Source organism: Dermochelys coriacea, chromosome 5 (genome assembly GCF_009764565.3).
Source record: "Dermochelys coriacea isolate rDerCor1 chromosome 5, rDerCor1.pri.v4, whole genome shotgun sequence".
NCBI lineage: Eukaryota > Metazoa > Chordata > Testudines > Dermochelyidae > Dermochelys > Dermochelys coriacea.
Genome location: NC_050072.1, coordinates 48021705 through 48040725, shown reverse-complemented (window position 1 = coordinate 48040725; position 19021 = coordinate 48021705). Strand labels below are relative to the sequence as shown.

At 41.8% G+C, this 19021-nt stretch overlaps 1 protein-coding gene across 3 annotated transcripts in view; it reads left to right on the top strand.

Annotated features, from left to right (window-relative positions):
• The window catches only part of SV2C (synaptic vesicle glycoprotein 2C), a 219545-nt gene that overhangs the window by 117150 nt on the left and 83374 nt on the right, over window positions 1-19021 (top strand). For all 3 annotated transcript variants that reach the window (XM_038403373.2, XM_043515281.1, XM_043515280.1), the window contains one exon: window positions 10304-10455. In XM_038403373.2, the coding sequence (XP_038259301.1) occupies window positions 10304-10455 (152 nt within the window). The remainder of the gene's footprint in view (window positions 1-10303; window positions 10456-19021) is intronic.

Genomic DNA, 19021 nt, shown 5'->3' with positions numbered 1-19021 from the left:
CCTTCCTGGGCTCAAAGTGGGTTTTGTTGCATTTGGGTGATGGCAGCGTTTACCAAGCCAAGTCAGAGAAAAGATGTAACCGTGGGAGTTTAATACAAGCCTGGAGTGGCAAGTATTAATTTTTAAAATTCTTGCGGGCCCCACTTCTGCACTTGAAGTGATAGAGTTGGGATTCAGCCTTGACAGGCTTATATTGGGAAAAATAATTAATGTATTTTAAGTGTCTTTAATGCATTTTAGAAGTTGGAGGAAGAATCAGGTTCATGTGACCTTCCAGCTCTTTGTGGACCACCTCTGAGTGTTCTGAAGTCCAAGGGACATTGGTGGTTTAAGACAGCAAGTAGAGAGGAGCTTCATGCATCCAAATAGTGAATTGCCCTTCATTTTATTGACTGATAAGGAGAAATAAAAAATTTTCTGTTCTGATTTTCTTGGGTATAGTATATTGACAAGATACTAATGAATGCTGAAGAAACCCCTTCTTGAATACAACAGGCCTAAGTAACTACTACCCAGTATCAAACCTTTTATTTCTGAGCAAGCTCATGGAAAAGCTAGCCAAAAGCTGCTTTCAGCCTTCTTTAGTCAAAGCCAATATCTTTGTTCCTTTGCTATCCTGATTTAGTTTATTATAGAGCAGAAACAGCATGGGTGGCACTGATGGAGGATCTGATGTTACTGATAGTGGCGGGGGAGGGAGGCAGATATAGGTTCTCATATGTTTGGACATTTCCACAACATTTGATATGTCATCGATCTCCATATATTGCTGTCCAGGTGGAAAGGATCCATGGTAAAGAACTAAAAGAGAATGAATTTTTTCCTGGAAAGATGCGCCTAAAAGGTAGTCATGTACCTCCACGGCAAGACTCACTTCCAGAGTCCCACAATTATAAATTCTCTGACTTGTCTTCTTTAAGGTTTGCATGCCACCATTAGGAGAAATGGTGAGACTCCACAATCATCAACAGTGTGCGGAAGACACATAACTCAGTCATTCACAACACATGATCATACCACTGTAACCCAATTAACTGTGCCTGGCTGAGATAAGTGTGGGAATGAGGAAGAGCCATACCATAACTTCTGTCTAGCAAGACAGAAGTTAAGCTCTGGCAGAGGGAAATGCTTTGAAGAGTTTGCAGCAATGAAGTCTCCTTTGGTCATAAAGGCATGCCTCCAACTTGTCAGGTCAGTCCATAGTTTAGGTGTGCTTCTGGGTTCATCGCTGATGCAGAGCTCTCACGCCACTGCATCTGGGAGAAACATAGTCTATTATCTCCAACTGGCTAGAAGATTGTCTCGTTCTTGCAGATGATGGCCTTGTCTAGATAATACATGCTTTTATTACCTCCCAGCTGGACTTCGTCTGGGAAAATTACAAAATACAGCAATGTGCTTCCTCTGCAATCTGGGGTGTCATCTCCCCAATCCGTTTCTTGCTCATGTCACTGGCCTCCCACAGAACATTGCATCAACTTCAAGATCTCAGTCCTTATTTTTAGGGCAATATATTGAACTTCCACTAGTCAAGAAAGCTGAAGTGCTTCGGGCAAGGCATACACCATCAGAGTTTGAGGTTTGAAGTCAATGGGATTTAGGTTCTTTTGAAAAATCCCACTCATAAGTGTTCAAATATGAGTTTAGGAGCCTAACTTTAGGCTTCAATTTTTGAAAATTTTACTTTGTGTGTATCGAAAGTTCACAATAACTTTGTTTATGTAGTGAAAATGTAAATAATTATCCACTATTAAAACTGAAGCGATTTTGTGTTGAAGTGATAAAGATTGTACGCCACCAAGAGAAAAGTTTTTAACAAAAATACAGATTTAGGCTTTAGCCCCTGATATTGTGAACACATATGCACTTTGAAGTCAATAGAACTAGTCATGTGCTTAAAGTTATGAACCTCCTTAAGAGTTTGTAGGATCACAGCCGTGCTTTTTGATATGTTGTTCTTTGCCTATAGAAATTTTATAATATTCAAATAAGATACCCTAATAGTAGAGGCATTTTTTAAAACGCATTTATAATTTAGTTCATTATAAATTTTAATCTAAAATAACAATAAATTGAACAATTTTTCATACTGGTTTTATGAAGTCTCAGATGTATTTAAATCAATGGTATTTTTAAAAAAAAAACGGTGATTTCAGTCATGATTTAAATCAGTCCACTCTGCTGTCAAAAAACCAGCATTTTTAAGCTAGGGCCAAGCCTTTTCAGTTCAGTATAGAAAAAAAGTAGAATCCAGGGGATGGGGAAGAGATGAACATTTTGGTGCCTGATGTTTATTTTACAAATGAGGATTAGCCACATGACTCATAAATTTAACAAAGCACACAGCATACTTTGTTTAGCTAATTAATTGTCTGAAGCAGATTTAATATTGTATCCTGTGGGTAATGGTGTTTGTATTCCCTGTAAAATGCAGGGTGAAATCCTGGTCGCATTCAAGTCAATGGTAAAACTTCCATTGACTTCATGGTAGTCAAAATTTCGTGTGTGTGTGTGTGTGTATATATATATATAATTTCACCAAGAGGCTAATGGTGACTAAAAGCTGACTGCCTTTAATACATCATTTTCAATTTTATTATAAAAATACAGTGGGTCAAATTTTGTTCTGTTACCCCAGCAAAGATCTTTAATAACTCAGCTGAAGTCATTGAGTTGTTAAGCATTTGCACCAATGTAACGGCAAAATTGGTCCCAGATGTGTCTGCACTGCTGCACAAAAATGGTTTCATACAGCCTTTGGCTGATGTGGTATTTTTGTAACCTTGAGTTTTAGTTTATTTGGGTTAATGAATTCCTAATATACAGTAGTGATAAAATGTAGCACCAGCTGATGCGAAGAGACCACACTACAAGAGAACCCCCTCACAGAGGCGACAAATGTGAAGTCAGAATTGATTCGCCACTGCCTTTTGTGTAGTTATTTACACTGTGCAAAGAGAGCACAATGCTAATAAATGGAATGTGAGAGTTTTGCACCCAGTTTGTGAAGATGTAAATGCCTATACAAGCTGCAATGCAATGGAGAGTCAGGGCCATTGGTTCTTTCATGTGCAATATGAACTGTACCAGCATTTTAAGCTTTTATTAGCCTGTTGGTTACTCTGTGAAAATGTCAGCTTAATCTCATCAAGGAAGAGACAGAAAATTGCATTTTTCCAAAGCTGATTAATTCCTCTGTATTTAAGTTTCTTACCTTTAAAAACATTTTTTGTAACACGTGGCTGTAAGAGTTCTTATACTATGTCTCTACATGATCTCCTGGTATCAGCAAAAAAAATCTGGTTATAATGAAGAGTCATCATATATTACCAAGGCTAATTTAGATAATGCTTCCAAACCTTCAGCTATACAGGGTTTTTAGGTCATAGGGTGTAATCCAGCCTGCTAAAAGCAGATTGACATGTCAAAGTGATGTTAGCTGCCCATGCTCCAGTGTGGTGTTCTCAGTGGTGATGGTCACTGCTTTATGCAAAACCCCAGTTTGAGTGGCCTGCATCATTCATTGACCTGGGCAACAGTGCTTTAAATCAAAGCAAATAGAAAAAGGTAGAGTCCATAAACATAACATAAATAAGATAAAAAGCCCTTGGCCCTCAGGGCTTCCATCTTCATCTACCTCCCTTGTACTTCCAGTGTCTTGGTTGTAGCAAAGTTGTAGCAAAGACAAAGTTCCTCCTCTACCTTGGTGGGTCTTGCGCTTATTGGTGGATTTGCTCGCCTTGGAGCTTCACGGCATCCCTCAGCTTGGCCGTTTTTCTGAACCCGCAGTCCAGGTCGACGACTCCTGTATCTGACCAGGAGTTGGGAGGTTTGGGGGGAACCCAGGCCCACCCTCTACTCTGGGTTCCAGCCCAGGGCCCTGTGGAATGCAGCTGTCTAGAGTGCCTCCTGGAACAGCTGTACAACAGCTACAGCTCTCTGGGCTACTTCCCCATGGCCTCCTCCCAACATCTTCTTTATTCTCACCATAGGACTTTCCTCCTGGTGTCTGATAATGCTTGTACTCCTCAGTCCTCCAACAGTCTGCATTCTCACTCTCAGCTCCTAGTGCCTCTTGCTTCCAGCTCCTCGCACGCACACTATAAACTGAAGTGAGTTCCTTTTTAAACCCAGGTGCCATGATTAGCCTGCCTTAATTGATTCTAACAGCTTCTTGATTGGCTGCAGGTGTTCTAATCAGCCTGTCTTAATTGTCTCCAGAAGGTTCCTGATTGTTCTGGAACCTTCCCTCTTACCTTACCCAGGGAAAAGGGGCCTCCTTAACCTGGGGCTAATATATCTGCCTTCTATTACTGTCCTGTAGCCATCTGGCCCGACCCTGTCACAGTTGGGTACAGGAGAAAAAGACAACTGCACCCTGCCCTGGCCTGTGACTTTGGTTATCATCTTCCTGTGAAGGTTCGGGGCGACCCTGTGCAAGCCCTGGTGGTGAAGGTCTTGTTGCATGTTTGGGGGTGTCTGTTTGTCATCCTGGGGGACTTTTGTCGAGGCATCCTAGGAGGGATGGTTATTGTGGGCTTTTTCTGACACCCAGCTGGATATTAGGGCCTTCCCGGGGCTTATCTGGCCTAGTTCCCATCTCTCTCTCATGGTGCGGTTCTCTTCCTTGTTGCTCATAGTGGCCCCCCAGTGCCTCTTTGGTGGGAGGCTCCCAGGCAGTTTGAGCAGTCAGATAGTCTTCCATGAGGTGGGTTGCTTCCATCAGTGTTTCCAGACAGTGTCTGCAGCCCCAGTCTTGGCCTGCCAATGGGAGAATCTGTATGAACTGTTCAACAACAATCAACTCCACTGCCTCGGGTCCCATCTGAGTTTCCGACGTTAGCCAGCACCACCAGAGGTCCTTCAGTTTCTGGGCAACCGCTCATTATCTGGCCTTTGGGGGCATCTCTCATTGCAGAAGACCTGATGGTAGGTCTCTCTGTTAATGCCTTATCAGTCTCAATATGGCTGTCTTCACAAGTTCATAATCTTGTGCAGCCCAACCAATCAAGGTCCTGGTATACTACTTTAGCTCCGCCTGCCAAAAGGGGACACGCTGGATAGCCTGCTTCTCTGAGGGCCATTGGGATGCCAATGCTACTCTCTCAAAAGTTATCAGGAAGGACTTGGGGTCATCATCTGCCATGATCTTGGGAAACGTCAGGTCTAGAGATGTTCCTCAAATTTCGGTAGGCACAGCTCCTGCCATGGTGTGGTTCAAGTAGCTTTGTAAAGGCAGGAGGTCAGTCATATATTGTAATAACTTGTTACTGGTGTATCAACATCTGCTCTAACAATTGCTGTTGTCACTGCTGCTGTTGTGCTTGTGAATTGACTAGCAATTGTAGGAGCCGATTCACCTTCATGTGGGACTTCTTTGTTCTTTTTCATTTTTTGTGTTGTTTTTAATGGGTTGTCCATTTTTCAGTGGTAGCGATATTCCACTTTTGGTACCACCTATCAGTACTAATGGACACCATCTTTTGCAAAACCTCAGTTAAAGTGACTTGGAGTGGGCCTTGACCTGAGCAGCAGTGGCTTAAATCAAATCAACTAAGAAAAGGCATAGTCCATAAACACAACATAAACGAGTCAAAAAGTCCTTGGCCCTTAGGGCTTTTGTCCCCATCCTTTGTACTTCCAGGGGCTGCTAGCTCCTTTGGAAGACTGGCAAAGAGTTCTTGCTCCCTTGAAGCCCCACACTCTTCTGCCTCTTCTTATTCTGTTCCTCCCTCTTTATTTCTCATAGGTGGGCCAGGGTGGGACTGGTTTGACTGTCTGTAGGCAGGGAGAGTTCTTAACCCCTTTCTGCGTGTGTTTTATGTTGGGTTTGTTCACCTCATCATAGGTGTTTGAGCTGCTTCACGCTGACAGAGAGCATCCTGCTGATATCTTAAGCTGCTTGCCAGGGATCAGGATCTTTTTCCTTTTATCATGACACTAGAATATGGCACATTGCAAGTTCCTCCCTCCTTCTGTTTACTAGAAGACATCCTGCCATTTTCTCCTATCTGTCCACAGACACTTGTACCAATTCTAGACCCAAGGCACATTCCCTTGCCTTGAAGTCTCCTAAAGTCCCAGTCCCACAGCTTGCATGGCCTTGGAGATTTGGGAATAAGATTACATGCTGAATCTTGAATTTCATAGTCATGGGCCCCAGATTTGCCTGAACTGTCCCTGTGTACTAGATAATTTTGTAAAGTGCTTTGAACATGCAAAGCTCTATATAAGTAATTAAATATGACTATTTATTATGAATACAACATAGCATAGGCTATCTGAATTTGTAACTACTACCATAGTAACTGCAATATGTGAATATAGACTAGATTTTCTAATAGGTGACAAAAACTTGAAGCAAAAAGGAAAATAGTCACTTCTATCTGGACCCTCATTTATTCAAATTTAGAAGCAAGAATATGGTGATAAGATTCGTAGAAGAGTGACCAGAATATGTAAATACCAGTTAAAAATACCCAGAAGGCACCACAAACTTCCTTAATGGATAGACAGGTTTCAGAGTAGCAGCCGTGTTAGTCTGTATTCGCAAAAAGAAAAGGAGTACTTGTGGCACCTTAGAGACTAACAAATTTATTAGAGCATAAGCTTTCGTGAGCTACAGCTCACTTCATCGGATGCATTTGGTGGAAAAAAAACCTTTGAGAGTGTGTGGCACAAGCTGTCAGCATAGTCTGTGTGGTATGTAGATTGTAATGGATTTTTTACCTTCAGTCCTTTCGGTATGATGTCCATCTGTTTGCATTTCGAGAGGAAGATGATGTCTGTCTGTATCTGTGCGAGTTTTTTCATGAAGTTGACAGATTTCCACTCTACGGCTAAATTCAGTGCCTTGCATAATGACAGGTTTCAGAGTAGCAGCCGTGTTAGTCTGTATTCACAAAAAGAAAAGGAGTACTTATGGTACCTTAGAGACTAACAAATTTATTAGAGCATAAGCTTTTGTGAGCTACAGCTCACTTCATCGGATGCATTTGGTGGAAAAAACACCACCAAATGCATCCGATGAAGTGAGCTGTAGCTCACGAAAGCTTATGCTCTAATAAATTTGTTAGTCTCTAAGGTGCCACAAGTACTCCTTTTCTTAATGGATAGAGGCAGTTATAGGGAAAAAAATCACTGCCATGCTAAGAACTTGTTTTCAAAGCAAATATGGTGTTAAAGAAACTCTTCTACAAGCTAAAGCAAGCCCCAAATGAAAGTGTTGCTTCTAAGAGGTGAGCACCTTGAACGCCAAGTCAACACAAGTGCATGTTCAACACCTCTTAGGGTTAGGCAGGGATATGGAATACTTGTTTCTGCCATCGCCTGTGAATTCTTCAACATAATTTAAAGAACTTAATTTGAGCAGCGAGTACTATATTCAGGGTATTTTTGTAGGGTTGAGAGTCAGTGCTCCAGTTCAGACCAGAAGGAGGGTTGGTTATTGCAGCTTTAAGACACCTTTGTACATTTCCAGTCTTGGGCTGTTCTGGAGACTGGACCCCAGCCTGACTGAGGCAGCCCTAAGGACCTGTCTAAATTAACAATATCCTCCACAGGCTCAGAATCTCCGTAGCACTCCTGGCTGCAGCTTCATCCCTGATTTGCTTTCCACAAGCTTACATCCAGCAATTCCCTACTCAGGATGTAAAGGGGATCCTTGGAGAACAGCCTTATGATTGTCTTCTGTGTCTATACCAGGGGGATTCTCACCCAGATGGATATTAGGCTGTAAGGTCCCCTTTATACCCTGCTGGCCCTTTTACCCACCATAAAAGGACTGGAGTGGGGTTGAAGATTTCATACTACATTTCTAGCTCTTTAGCAAGAGTGGTATTTTATGGGGCTATGACTCTGTGTAGCAGGACTTTTGCAGAGAATTTAAGAACTAGCATGCTTCAGTCAATCTCGGGAGTTATTTATAATATATGTAAAAGTCTACTATGGATCCATTGCAAATTGATGCCTAGAGGGAAGCAACAAAAGAACAACCCCTTTGAAACATGTAACCACTTAGTGAAGTACCTTAACATCTTCTAAAATAAACTGTATTGGAACCCACTCAATGTTCATGGGACAGAAGTTTATTTTTGCATTACTCTTTTCCTCTATAATTGTTTTAACCTGTTGGTAAATTGCTTCTTTCTCCCAATCAGTTTTAGCAGCCAGTGTGACTGCAGCATAAATGTGCATTTATCCTTATCTTTCAGAGTAGCAGCCATGTTAATCTGTATTCGCAAAAAGAAAAGGAGTACTTGTGGCACCTTAGAGACTAACAAATTTATTTGAGCATAAGCTTTCGTGAGCTACAGCTCACTTCATCGGATGCAATTGGATCCTTATCTTGAAATTCAGTTGCGACTTCACCATGTGTGAATTACAGCTGTTTTACAGAGTATATCCCACGTTTGCTGAGAGATTCACTGATATGAAAATACTCCTTGAAGCTCCATAGACATTGTCTTGAACACTGAAAAATGAAAGCACAAATCTTGTGTCCTGGGACGTGATGGAACATTTTGCAGTTTTAAGAAGTATAACTGTCTTTTTAGCCTATAGCAAAGATCTAGACCAATAATGAAAGCCCTGAATCTAATGCTGAAAATTATACTGATCATGAATTTTATTAGGTTTTATAGAAGAAAGCTGAACCATTTTTCTCATTGTAGCCTTTTGAAAGGTCCATATTTTCACCATAGATGAACTGAACTTTATGTAAAATTGTGTTTTAAATAGACATTTCTAAGCTGACTGCAGGCAGTGGCCATATTGCAGAAAAGGGGCTTGATTTGTGACATTGATACTGGACCCCCAGGACAACACAGCTTAGTATCAGATGTAATAAACCAATTTACATTGTTTTAAATCTAAGTTGCCAATCATAATGAGTAAATATTTTGCTTAACTATTAAACAACAAAATTCCTCCTTCTCATTGGTAAATTGGTATTGATGATGGTTTATTGATCCCAAATTTAATACTGCTAGTGTCACAGATGATGTCATTTTTTAGCAGGTTTCAGAGTAGCAGCCGTGTTAGTCTGTATTCGCAAAAAGAAAAGGAGTACTTGTGGCACCTTAGAGACTAACAAATTTATTAGAGCATAAGCTTTCGTGAGCTACAGCTCACTTCATCGGATGCATTTCGATGAAGTGAGCTGTAGCTCACGAAAGCTTATGCTCTAATAAATTTTTTAGCAGTATGGCCCCTGGCAGTACAAGCTTCAGAAATGCTCATTGTAATAAAACATTCATTTCAAGTACTCTAAACCACCAGGATAGGGTAGGAAATCCTTCTAGTCACCTAGCTACTATGAAAATGGGCACTTTAGAAATGCCTAACTAGGGTAGAACTGCCAGGATGCTACAGTGAAGAAAAAGCCTTTAGTTTTCATTTCAAACTGTCAGTTATAACCACATGTATATTTTTAAACTTTGTTGTTATTAAAAATACTATATGGGAGTCTTCCAACAATGTAGGTAACAATAAAATATTTATTGCTGTGTAACATCAAAGAGTTACTAGCATGCACTGTATTGCACAGTAGGGAGAAATGAAGTAACAACTCTCTAGTCATTGCATCCAAAATTAAAATTCAATACTCAAAGACCAAAAAGAGAAAAATCAGCATAAGTTACTATTAGCAAATCATAAAAAATATAACTGCATAAAACTTTTTAAGCATATGTGCAATAATCAGGGATATTTCAAATTTCAACATCCTTGTTGCCTGTCCTCTGTTAAAGGAGGTTAAGCCAAGAGTTGGGGCGGGGGGGAAGGAGTAAATGGAGGGAGAGCAGCTATTACTTACACCATGATTCCAGAAAATTTTACCAACAATTAATTTAAAAAAATTCTCTGTGCTGCATGAGAATTTTGTCGTCATGTTGGTAGACGACCAATCCTACCATAATAATCATATGGATTTTCATATAAATTAAGTGAAATACACAACTTTATGCTGGTTACAATTCTGCAAGCTGTATAATACAGCTCACTGACAATTAATTTAATCTGGCACTTCTTCATTGACCATACTGTTTCCATTAAAATGTATGCATTTAATTGTGTCAAAAGTGTGGGGCTTCCCCGAAAGTTTTCAAATGCACTGCCTTCAGGCCTATTTCAGATAGAAGACCTTTATTAAGTGGCAATGTACTTAAGAAAAAACTAACATAGATAAGAACACTTTTTTGTGGCAAAGGCTCTTTTAGTTCAGGTTCTAAGCAGGTACAGTAGTGAAGTTTGTTCAGACTTGCTATTGCTCTGTCTTTAACACATGGCCTGTGTCTCTTTTTAGGATTGGTGGAGTTGTTCCAACAGTGTTCTCATATTTTTCTGAAGTTCTTGCTCGAGAGAAGCGTGGTGAACACTTAAGTTGGCTGTGCATGTTTTGGATGATTGGAGGCATCTATGCTTCTGCCATGGCTTGGGCAATAATTCCTCACTATGGTAAGAAACAAGTCTTTTCCACATGTGTATTACTCCTATCGTGCATAATCAGTAAACCACTTTACAATCAGAAAAAGAGCATATTCTGAGTTTGTATTCAAAATATTGACCTACTTACTATAAAGGGCTAATTGATTGATTGTTTTTAGGCAAGTGGACACATTATATCAGGCCATAAATTACAAAATATTGAAACATGCAAAAATCAGCCTGTCAAGGTTCCTTCCCCACTCTGAACGCTAGGGTACAGATGTGGGGACCTGCATGAAAACCTCCTAAGCTTACTTTTACCAGCTTAGGGTAAAACTTCCCCAAGGTACAAACTATTTTACCCTTTGCCCTTGGACTTTCGCTGCCACTACCAAACATCTAACACTGGTATTATTATTATTAGGGAAGAGTTCGTTTGGAAAGTCTTTCCCCCCCCCAAAATCCTCCCAAATCTTACCCCCTTTTTTCTGGGGAAGGTTTGATAAAAATCCTCACCAATTTACATAGGTGACCACAGACCCAAACCCTTGGATCTTAAGAACAATGAAAAAAGCATTCAGTTTCTTAAAAGAAGAATTTTAATAGAAGAAAAAGTAAAAAAAGAATCACTCTGTAAAATCAGGATGGTAAATACCTTACAGGGTAATTAGATTCAAAATATAGAGAATTCCTCTAGACAAAACCTTAAATTACAAAAAGACACAAAAACAGGAATATCTATTCCATTCAGCATAGCTTATTTTCTCAGCCATTTAAACAAACAGAATCTAACGCATATCTAGCTAGATTACTTACTAAGTTCTAAGACTCCATTCCTGTTCTGTCCCCGGCAAAAGCATAATACAGACAGACCCAGACCCTTTGTTTCTCCCGCCCCCCTCCAGCTTTGAAAGTATCTTGTCTCCTCATTGGTCATTGTGGTCAGGTGCCAGCGAATTTATCCTAGCTTCTTAACCCTTTACAGGTGAAAGGCTTTTTCCTCTGGCCAGTAGGGATTTTAAAGTTGTTTACCCTTCCCTTTATATTTATGACACGGCCATTGCTCATTCTTCAGCCAATTGTCCTGAACCTCATGAGACTGGAACTTAATACACTGGAATCTCTTGTAACTTAATTGATGTTATCACCAAAACTGAAGAAATGTATTTGCAGTAAACAGATGATATAATAACTTGCATCGTACAGAAAAAGTTTGAAAACCAGTGGTGTCATATTTGTGCCATTGCTGCTGAAATAGATTGAAGGGAAAAGTTATTCCCTTTAGTAAGAGTAAGGCATTAGATCATAAAATCTTCAGAAAGGAGAGCAAGGAAGGAGGTTCTTGTTCATGTTTGTAATTTCAGCCCAGAAGACAATGCTGCAGTAGCCGATTGGCCATTAGTTATTCTTATACTTCAGAAATGTAGAAATAGAATGGACTGCAATATAATGTAACAGTTTTTAGACTGAATAAGTTACAAAACATCCAGCTGATTCAAGTTATATAATGCACACCGATATAATGAAAGAGCTCCTGAAAGTCATAGCACAGTGAAAAGGTAATCTTGAGGTACAGTTTTGATTCCTGGGCACTTGGGCCTGACTCTAGGGCGTTGACTACTCACGGACTTCAGTGGACATGGAGGTTGCTCAGCGCCCTTTAAAAATAAGCTCTTGTGGACAGTCAGGATGTAGAAACATTGCTCATTGCTCCTTTCCAAACAATTAAAGGACTGCCATGAGATGCAATGGAAATCCTAACCAATTTTCTTCAGCCAGGACAATGGTGTCCACAAGAATTGGAGTGTAAAGGGAAGAAAATGGGGGATTCTTGAGGCTTTCATAAAGATGATGAGGACAGGTAGTGTGAAGGAAAAGGAGGAATGGATCATAACTATACAGACTAAATCTGCTTAATCAGGTAGCAAACAATCTTGAATTAAAATTAATCAGGGAATCTCCCAGAAAAGCTGAGTCTGAGTTCCTGACCTGGCCTCTGGGTCCTTGAGTTGCCAAAATTCAAAAACACTCACTGGCAAGAGTATATGAATTGATTTTACTTTTTAATTAGTAAAGTGCTCTGGTTGCCTAGTAACTTTTTGTTCTAGTATACATTATTCTTTCACTTACACTTACCTGGAGGCAGAAATGCAAACATTATGAAGGTTGTCTAGTTGTCTAGTTTTACTGCAGATTCTGGAAATACCTCAGTAACCTTTTTTGAGATGCTGTTTTGTAACTTGATATGAAAACAAATCTCAAATAATAATGCATACCCCTTCACCAAAGTAATGACACTAGGAGATTAATTCCCCTCATCCTCGAACAGTGGAAGAACACCAGTAATAGAAACCATACTAGATCAGGCCTTTTTGCCCTGTTATTGGGAGGTATCACTTCAGCTGGAGACCTAAAAAGAAATGTGAAAGGAAATTCTGAGGGATGATATTCTTCAGATTCAACCACACAAGGCTTAGACCTTGTAGTGCTTTTTTCCCCTCCATAAAAGGGGGGATCCTAACAGTAAAGGGGAGAAACTGCCAGTAAAAATGTCTCTTCATCACAGTGAAAAAGCACAAAATTTTCTGTTCAAACATCTGTTTTGCAAAATTGATAAAACTATTTGTATGGGTTTTAGTGGGGACACTTTCAAGGGTCATCACTCTCAGTTGGACTTACTTAACCGCACTGGCTAATTTAAAAACAATGGGACAGATACTCAGCTGCTGCAAAAGTGGGATCTTATCGGTGAAAACAAATGAGCTATGGCAATTTACACCAGCTAAGGATGTGGCCCACTGTTTCTAGAGATCCTGTCTTTCACCAAAATTACATTTAAAACCCATGAGGTCCATATCATCTGCACATGCTGCATAACTCTTCTTGCCATTAACAAGAACTATGCATCTATGCTGCGAAAGGTTTAGATTCAGATGTTTAAAATGAAATTCTACTCAAAGTATTTTGCTGAATTCTAGCCCTCCATTACCACTCACTGAGCCAGATTCTCTGCCACTTCCAGCGTCTGCAGAGTGCAGTAGAGATGTGGAACCATCAGAAAGCTGGCTACACCTCCCTGGTTTTCAGCCTGGCTTGCTACATGTTAGGGCAGTCTAGGGTTTGCTTTAATATGCTCCACCTTGCAGTGGTCTCCAGGAAAGCATCTGCCAGTTGGAGATTGCCAGAGTGCAGTGCTCTTCAGACACTTTCCTTCCTTGTCCCCAATATATCCCCTGCACAAAAGTGCATGATAAATACATTTATCACATGTTGGTGTAATGTTTTAAAAAAAACTTGAACCACTAAGATGTGTATTTGGGTGAGTAATAACATGATCATATTGCTGCAAACCTTGCTCTTTCTGTTTCATCAGAGCCATACTAATAATTGCTCCCACTTGTATGACACCTTAAATTTAGGCTTCAGAGATCATGCCTTCCGTGAAGCATTTAGCACCATTATGGGTGCTATAAAATAATAGATATCAGTGAGAGAGAAAATTTAGTGGGTAGTGAGGCTGGATGGAGACAGGGAGGGTATTTCAGAGGACTAGGAAAGAATAGATTTATGGTAACACAAACACACGCACATCTGCTGAGCAACATTATTCCCACCTATCCTCATTTCAAAATGGCACTCAAGGAGGCAGTAAAGCGGGGGGGGGGGGGGGAACCAAGGAAAGAGAAGTGCTTTGGGTTTCAAGATTTCCTCCCTTTTTATTTGAAGCAAGTTTGATAAATTAATTTCTTAATGATTTACCCTTTTGACATTTGGTTTGAGTCAAACAGACCACAATTATTGGTATTTTCTCATTTATAAATTCTACATTTCCCCCAGAAGTGGTCCAAAATCTTCAGTTGTCCCCCAAAATACTTTTCAGTCATCCTCCACATTATATCTTCACCTACCAGGAAGCAAATCAGAATTCTAAATAGCCCAGTCCACCCATTCAGTGATCTATTTATTTAAATTGGAGGCATTTCTCTGCTCTTTGCTTTTCATGTGGACCTTGTCTAAGCTAGGAAGGGTTTGTTGGCATAATTACAATGGTACAGCTATACTGGCAAACCCTCCTAGTGAGCTTATATCAGCAAAGGAATTATCCTAGCTCCCTGAACAAAATATAACAGCAAACAAACTTTTTTGCCAGTATAACTGTGTCCACCCTACGCCATTTGCCAGCAGAGTAACATCAATTTGGCTTGTGCTTTTTTTTTTCCCCACACTCCCAGTCGACATAGCTATGCCAGGAAAAATTAAGTGTAGACTAGACCACAGTGTGTGCACAAGTGGATTGATTGTTCCCTTATACCAATGTAAATCAGAAGTAATTCCATGGAAATGAATGAAGTTGCACCTGTTTAAAATCAGAGTAACTCCATTGACTTCAGTGGAATTATTCCTGATTTATACTAGTGTAAGCAAGAGGAGGATCAAACCTAATAGGTGTTAGCTCATTTAAACATGTATTAGCTGGTAGGCATGGTAGATACTTGTATTGCAGGGTTAAAAAGAGGGTAACTAGAAGGAGAGGGTAAAATCTTTTTTTCTTAGCAGTATACACCTTTCATAGGTACACACTCTTATATAAGGCACTTCTGAAAAAAGGGGAGATCCTCAGCTGCTGTGAGTCAGCATAACTTCATTGCTGTCAGTGGAGCAATACCAGTTTACACCAGCTGAGCATCTAGCCCTCAATTTTTGTCAGGAGAGAAGGAAAATGACATGGCATATATGCAGTAACTTGTCTCTTTTTCTGTTCAAGCAGCATGATCATTCCTGGGGGCTGGGTAGGGGGGCTACCAAAAAGGCAAAGTAGAACAAGTTAAGTGCTTTGGCGCCAACCTCTCATTGTTAACATAACCATCAGTGTGATAATAGGGTAAAATCTAAGCAAAACTTTCATTAATACAAAGATCATAAAGTGGCACTGATGTAGTACTTCAGGCACCCTCTGTTGAAAGATCACTGCTTCAGGTCCCTCATAATCTCCGCTGTAAGTGTTAGTGCCTCTGTTGAAGGGCTTTGTTAATTTATAATTGTTGTCCTTTGTGTGAAAACTGCAAATGAGTGTGGACCTGCCTAGGGTCCCTGAAAGAGGAGTTCATGTCACAGAGCTTCTATTAGAAGTGGAAACATCTGTGAAGAGATGTTCACAATTACTGCCCATGAACAAGGTCAGCATGGGTCATTGTGTAGACACTGACTTACACTGTCATTAGGCTAGGTTTTATAGGAAGGATAATGAGCCGTTTTGTACACCATTTTGAAAGTGCATCTTCCAGTTCTGCATAATATTTGAAGGTAAATATCTGTAATGAATGTTAAAAGGCGGTAAACGTTTGGCATCGTGTTTGGTTTTCACATAATGCACTGTCTTAAGTCTGGAAAAATGCTTTTCTGTTTCCATTGCAGATTTAAATATATTATCCTTCTGATTACTCCCAAATGTCTCCTTCAATATAATGTCAAATGACTCTGAAACTGGGGGCTAAGAAACTAAGAGGAGTCATCCCAAGCTACTGTAATCATTTTGCCCCTCCGACAAAAAAAAAAAAAAAAAACTTGTAAAATGACCAACTTGGCAGAGGTACAAAGATGTATATTCCCAACCATGTACAGTGTTTGTTAAAAAAGATGAGCAGAGAGAGATCGTCGGGGTTTCATTGCAAATCTCATCTGTTGGGTTTCAGTTTTTGTAAAAGCAAAAAGCAGAAGCAGTTTGAATCTGGGCTCCAATTTAATCAAACAATCAAAGTTTGAGGGAGAGTTTTGGCTCATCTCTAATTATATTGTATCCAGACTTGTATTGGCCTACAGAACTAAAGGAAATTTCCCAGTCAACCCCAGGACATGACACCCCACAACTCCTCTAAACAATAGCAAATTAAGTCCTGATCCCATTCAGTTGTAGCTCTTAATCTTGTCTGGCAAGTAGCCCAACAGAAATTAGATCAACAGATCCATCCAGGGAAGGGGCATATTGATGGACAAGGGTTTGGCCAGCAGTACAGGTGGTGGGGATCCAAGTAGGAGTAAGGGCTGCTCCTGGCTGCTGTCTGTTTTCTTTGTTACATGTGGCATGCTACCATATTATGCATTATGAGGCATGATTTAAGGCAGCCCATGATGCATAGGGTGTGTCACAGGGTGGAGTACCAGGGCCTGTAAAGCTCTGGCCTGTGCCTGAGTCAGGTGACAAGGATCACATGAGAGCAGTCTGGAGGCAGTGCCTCCCATAAGATGGACTGCCTGCTAATGCAGTGGAGGAGAGAGCACTGCAGGAAGTCAGAAGGATTCCCTGCAGTAGAGCTAGGCTGGTGGCAATCTGGGAAGCATGCCAGGATTTAGGTGTGAGCTGAGAGGCTCTCCCTTATGGGCTAAGGAGAAGGGTCTAGGAGAGCCAGGAAGCCCTCTGATGGTGCCCTAATACAGGTGTCAAAAAGATGTGGGGTACGAAGCTTTGGAAAGAGGGCAAATGGACTCTGAGCACAGGGAAGGGCTCAAGGTACTGTGTTGTGTTCCAGGAAGAGCCCAACAGATAGTAGCTGGAACAGGACTGCAGTTTTGTTCAACTGAGCCCAATGCTGCAAAACAGACAGAAACTGTGTATTAAAGGGAACTTGTGGAAAAACTACCTGGGCCTGCGTTGCCCAAAGGAACTATTTATGATTTGGAACCAAAATGGCTTCATACAGCAGTCTCCAAGCGTGGGAATGCTAATTAAAACTCCAACATCAATTGGAGGGTTGAAGGGAAAACTGAGGTGCAAACACTTGACTCAGTGGGGTATGTAGTACAGGGGGTATGCAAAGACAAGGCACAGCAAACAACAAAAATATAGTAATGCTAACAGACCCTGGTCATCAGCGGGCATGATCAAACTGGGGAGCTCTGGAGCTTGGTGCATGAGCTCCTATCACATGAGCTAAAAGCCAACACCCAGAAGGTGTGTGGGTTACATAAGCACACAGACAGGCCATATGTGGAGGCAGCTGAGCCTGCAGAGAATCACAGGATAAATAGGTAGCAACGGCACTTTCAAACAATTTACATGAGGGGGGAAGCTATTGTCCCCATCCCAGTCTCTTGGAACCCATGGGGTCATGCTAGTACGTAGACACAGAAGGACCCTCTTGTCTGGAGGTATTTGCCTCCAGAATCTACTCCTGGGGGAATTCTGTGCCACTGCATATGTGCAGAATTTATGTCCCCCACTGATTTCTTTGCTTCCCTGCAGAAAAATGTCTTTCTGATGGAGAAGCAAAGGGAAGCCTCAAGAGTAGTCATGTGACCCTCCCCAGCAGTATGTTTCGGGTCCCAGGGCAGCCGGCAGAGAGGTAGGGGCAGGAAGCGGTACTGGGGAAGACCTGGCTGGTGGCTCCTACCCTGCACCGGGCTCAGCTGCTAGTCCCAACTGGGCTGGAGAGGATGGGACTTCCTCTTCCCTGGACAGCATCCAGGGCTGGGTCAGACCCACCCACAGATTTCTCCCCTGGCTGTAGGATACGCTGCAATTCCACCCGCTTCCTGCATCCATCACTCCTCATCTGCAGGGGAAGGGATCCCTGTACAGGGAGCTGCTTCCTCATCCACCCAACCCCCATGCATGCAGGCACCCTCGTACCCAGATCCTCCTGCCGAGCCTCACCCACCCGCACTCAGAACCCCCCTTGATAAGTCCCACTCCCCCTGCGCCTGGACTACCCTGACTTACCACCCGCACCTGGATCCCCAGCCCACTGAGCCCCAACCAGATGCACCTGGATCCCTACCTCACTTAGTCTCATTCCCTCAGCATGAGGACCCTCCACTGAGCCCCCCACACTCAGACCCTCCTGCCGAGCTCTATCCCACCACACCCAGACTCCCCATTCCCCCCACTGAGCCCCAGCCTCCTACACCTGGATCCCACTGCAGAGTCTCCATTGCATGGAGAACCCCCAACAAACCCCTGTGCATCCAGATCTCCCCCATACCTCGATCCCCCACTGAGCCGCCCGCACCCAGATTGCCCTAGAACAGAACCGTCTCAACCCACACCTGGATCCCCCCACATGAAGCCCCTCCACACTTGAATCCTACCTTGCTGAGTCTGCCTGCCCGCACCTGGCACAAAGGAGCAGGGCCCTGGGGTGTTTCTGGGGCAGGCCTGGTCCTTGCGCTGTGTCAGGGATGGGTGCAGCCTCACTGCTGAGTCCATGTCCGGGGGGGGGGGGGGGTTGCACAGTCATCTCCCACCTCTGTGCAGCCAGTGGCCTGTGTTCCCCAATGCCAAGCTGGAGCCTATTTATTTGACAAATAAAATTTGCAGAATTTTAAAATATTGTGTGAAGCATTTTAATTCTTTTTGCGCAGAATGCCCTCAGGAATGAGAGTCCCATAGTGACTGAATGCATTCTAATGCAGCTATGTATGTGCACCAACCCCCTTGCAAGTGCACCATTTTCCTCTTCTAAATATAGTCGGAAAATATAAATATTTATATAAATCCTCAAAACAAAATTTTATTCAGACTTCATACGGTTGTAGCAATTAACATGCATAGGGCAGAAAAAATAGCCAAGAACCTGAGGAAAATCCATGCTCTAGATCA